Source organism: Nothoprocta perdicaria, unplaced genomic scaffold (assembly GCF_003342845.1).
Source record: "Nothoprocta perdicaria isolate Ctin4 unplaced genomic scaffold, notPer1 scaffold_58, whole genome shotgun sequence".
Classification (NCBI taxonomy): Eukaryota; Metazoa; Chordata; class Aves; order Tinamiformes; family Tinamidae; genus Nothoprocta; species Nothoprocta perdicaria.
The window spans coordinates 4,008,871-4,013,561 of record NW_020455843.1 but is presented as its reverse complement, the minus strand read 5'-3'; the positions used below and the strand labels follow the sequence as shown (position 1 = coordinate 4,013,561).

Genomic DNA, 4,691 nt, shown 5'->3' with positions numbered 1-4,691 from the left:
CCCAGGGGATCACAGGGGGACACAGGAGGGGCGTATGGGCGTATAGACGCATATGGACGCGGGGAGGTGGGGGGACACGGGGCCCCTGCACCCACTCTGGGGGTGCCAGCACCCCAGAACGGACCCGCACCCCCCAAGGGCTCGGGATCCCCCCAAAGGGCTCGGGATCGCCCCCAAGGGCCCGGGGACCCCCCCCAGGCGCCCGGGGAGCCGCAGGCCTCCTCCCCCTCCCCGGCACACCGCGACACAGCCCCTGTGGCGGCAGGGCCCAAGGCGGGGGGCTGCCGAGGCAGCGGAACCCGCCGCCCCCGGGCAGCACGGCGCGGCGCTCACCGATGGCGAGCGTGACGAAGGCCACCTGGATGAGCAGCGAGAGCCAGCTGAGCGCGTAGATGAACCACATGGCGGGGCCGGGGCCGGGGCCGGGGCCGCCGCGCCGGGACAGGCCGGGACAGGCCGGGACAGGCCGCTCCCGCCGCCGCCGCTTCCGCCGCTCCCGCCCGCGCTGCCCACGCGGCGCCGGAAGTGGCGGGCGCCACCGCCAGGGCCCCGCGCGGCGCCACGGCGCCCCCTGCCGGCGCGGAGGGGCGTGCGCAGCGGCGGGGGAGCGGCGCCCCCTGTAGGGACATGGGGGGTATAGGGAGCGGGAGTCCCCTATAGGGGTCCGGGATGTATAGGGAGCGGGAGTCCCCTATAGGGACATGGCGGGTATAGGGAGCGGGAGTCCCCTATAGGGGTCCGGGATGTATAGGGAGCTGGAATCCCCTGTAGGGGCATGGGGATGTATAGCGAGCGGGAATCCCCTATAGGGATCCGGATGTATAGCGAGCGGGAATCCCCTATAGGGACATGGGGGGGTATAGGGAGCGGAAATCCCCTATAGGGATCTGGAATGTATAGGGAGCGGGAATCTCCTGTAGGGACATGGGGGGGTATAGGGAGCGGGAATCCCCTATGGGGACATGGGGATGTATAGCGAGCGGGAATCCCCTGTAGGGACATGAAGGTGTATAGAGAGCGGGAATCCCCTGTAAGAACATGGGGGTGTATAGGGAGCAGGAGCCTCTATAGGGACATGCAGGTGTATAGGGAGCGGGAATCCCCTATAGGGACATGAGGGGTATAGGGTGCGGGCACTCCCTGTAGGGAACCAGAGTGTATAGGGAGCAGGAATCCTCTATAGGGCCATGGGGATGTATAGCAAGTGGGAATCTCCTATAGGGACATGGGGGTGTATAGGGAGCAGGAATCCCCTATAGAGACATGGGGATGTATAGGGAGCGGGCACCTCCTGTAGGGACATAGGGATGTATAGGCAGTGGGCACTCCCTATAGGGAACCAGAGTGTATAGGGAGCGGGCACCCCCTGTAGGGACATGGGGATGTATAGCGAGCGGCACCCACTATAGGAACATGGGGATGCATAGTGAGCAGGAATCCCCTATAGGGACATGGGGAAGTATAGGGAGCAGCACCCCCTGTAGGGACATGGGGGTGTATAGGGAGCGGCACCCACTATAGGGACATGGGGATGTATAGGGAGCAGCACCCACTGTAGGGAACCGGAGTGTCTAGGGAGCCTGTGGCGCACGGGGAGCGGGCACCTTCTATAGGGACATGGGGATGTATAGGGAGTGGGCACTCCCTATAGGAAACCGGAGTGTATAGGGAGCGGGCACACCCTATACGGACATGGGGATGTATAGGGAGCCTGTGGCGCACAGGGAGCAGGCACCTCCTATAGGGACATGGGGATGTATACGGAGCAGGCATCCCCTATAGGGAGCCGAGATGTATAGGGAGCGGGCACCCCCTATAGGGAGCCCGGACATATAGGGAGCCCATGATGCACGGGGAGTGGGCACCCCCTACAGGGACCCTGCGTATATAGAGAGCCCGTGAAGCAAAGGGAGCGGCACCCCTATAGGGATATGGTGATATATAGGGACTGGGAATGCTCCTGTAGAGACTCAATGACCTGTAGGAACACAGCACATATAGGGACTGGAAATCCCCTATAGGGACATGGTGATGTGTAGGGACCGGACATCCCATATGGGGACCTGTAGGAAGCCAGGACATATAGGGATTGGGAACCCCTTTACAGGGAACCAGCAACAGGGACAGGGAACGACCTGCATAGGGACCCACCAATGCATAGGGACAGGACACCCCCTATCAAGACCTGACAGCATATAGGGACCCAGCAACATACAGGGACCACGTCATACAAGGACCAGGATGTATAGAGACCGGGCACCCCTTATAGAGACCTGGCGAAATCAAGACACTGAGAGCCCCACTTTGGGGACCCACAACATATAGTGACATGGCAAGGTATAGGGACCAGGCACCCTTTAGGGACCAGGAAACATATAGCAATCAGGCACCACATAGGGACCTGGCACCCCTGTAGGGTCTGTGCAACATACATGGATCCAGCATGGCAGAGATGCTGGTTCTTATACATTGCTGTGTCTCTAAACGATGCCTGATCCCTATACCGTTCTGAGTCCTTAAAGGGTTGACTATAAGTTGCTGAGTCTGTATAGGGACTCAGCACCAACTAGTGACCCATCATCCCCATAGGGACCTGATATACCTGCAGGTACTGTGTAGGGAGCTGACAACATATAGAGACTGACACCATATAGGACCCAGCACTGCAGAGGAAGCTAGTACCACATAAAGGGACATGGTAACATATAGGAGTGACCTGGCAATGTGGAGGGGCACAGCATCCACACATGGATCCAGCAGCAGTATAGGGACACTTAACATATATAGGTACCCAGTGCTCATATAGAGACCCAGCACTGGGAGCCAGAACCCCTATAGGGATCTGGCATCAACATAAGGATCTGGTACCCACAGTGGTTCCTGGTACTGTATAGGGACCCAGTACTACATAGGAACCTGACAACGTATAGGGAGCTACCACCCACAAACGGACCTGGCACATATATATGGATCCAGCACGCAGTGGGCCTTGGCACCTGCAAAGGGAGCTGGCACCATATAGGGAGTGAGCACCGTATAGGGATATAGCACCCACACGAGACCTGGCACCTGCACAGGTACTTGGCACCATATAGGCACCCAGCACCCACATATGGATCCAGCACTCATAGAGCGAACGTACTGTGACCTGATACACATATAGGGAGCTGGCACCTCTATAAGGACCTGGCACATACATAGGACCTGACACCATAAATGGACTCAGCACCGCCATAGGGACCTGACTCTGTTTATTTACCTGACAGTCTATAAGGAGCTGGCACCCACATATGGATCCAGCACACATATAGGGACCCATCTCCTCCATAGGGACCTGGCACGTTGTAGGGACCCGAAACCATTTAGGAGCCTGGCACCCATATAGGGACCCAGCAATGCCTGGTGATTTGGCATTGCATAAGGACACATCAACCGCAATGGGACATGGCACCATAAAGAGACTATATACATATAGAGACAACTATATAGGGACCAGCACCCCGCAGGACCCAGCACCTGCCTACAGATACAAGCACCTATATAGGGACCCAGAACCTGCATAGGGACCCAGCATTGTATAGGGACCGAGCACACTCATAGGGAACTGACACCGCTATAGGGACGTGACACCCATATAGGACCCAACAGTGCATCGAGATCCAGCATCATAGAGAGACATGGCACCTGCATAGGGACATGGCCCCATATATGTGTCCGGCACCTGTATAGGGACCCAGCACCTGTAGAGGGACCCAGCACTCATATAGGGACGTGGCATCTGTGCAGGACTTGGCACCCACACAAGGCTGATCCTGGCACCCATATAGGGACCTTCCTGTGCCCATATAGGGTCCCAACGCTGGCACCCCGCAGCAATATGGGGCTCTTCTGCCACCTCAGGGGACTGCGGCCATCCATATAGGGACCTGGCACCTCCATAGGGGCCCAGGCTGGAGCCTTGCACCCTGTGGGGACATCTGGGCCTCCCCCAGGTCCCTCAGCCACATGGGGACCCCTGCCCCCCTCTGCACCTCCTGTCCCCATGGCACCTGGGTGGGGGTCCCTGCACCCCCGTGCCCTCTGGGTCCTGCTCCAAGAGCTGGAGACAAAATAGTGGGGTTGAGGAGGGTGCTGAGCCCAGGACCCAGGTGTCTGGGACCCTGGGGACACGGCAGTGTCCTGGGGACACGCTGCAGTGTCCTGGGGACACGGGACATGGCAGTGTCCCCAGGAACATGGGATGCGACAGCGTCTTCGGAGACGCGGGACGGCACAGTGTCCTGGTGAGGAGGGAAGGGACACAGGAGCATGGGACAAGTTCGCGTCCGCAGGGGACACGGCACGTGACAGCAACCCCAGGGCCAGCCCTGCAGCCTGGCTGTCCCCAGCTGCATGCACCCGTGGGTGCAGGCACCCGCACCCATGCATGCACCTGCACCCGTGTCTGTGCGCCTGCACCCATGCATCTGCACACAGGCCCATGCACCTGCACCCATGGGTGCATGCACCTGCACCCATACGCACGGGTCCATGTACATGCACACATGCACCTGCACCTATGGGTGCATGCACCTGCACCCATGCACCCACACTCACGGGTCCATGCACATGCACCCATGCACCTGCACCTATGGGTGCATGCACTTGCAGCCATGCACCTGCGCCCACGCACCCACACCAGCGCCCCGCGC

At 59.5% G+C, this 4,691-nt stretch overlaps 1 protein-coding gene across 1 annotated transcript in view; it reads right to left on the bottom strand.

Moving 5' to 3' along the window:
• Positions 1-403, bottom strand: part of TEX261 (testis expressed 261) — a 5,326-nt gene extending 4,923 nt beyond the window's left edge. The window contains exon 1 of the mRNA XM_026048904.1: positions 334-403. Within this exon, the coding sequence (XP_025904689.1) occupies positions 334-403 (70 nt within the window). The remainder of the gene's footprint in view (positions 1-333) is intronic.
• Between the last annotated feature and the right edge of the window lie 4,288 nt (positions 404-4,691).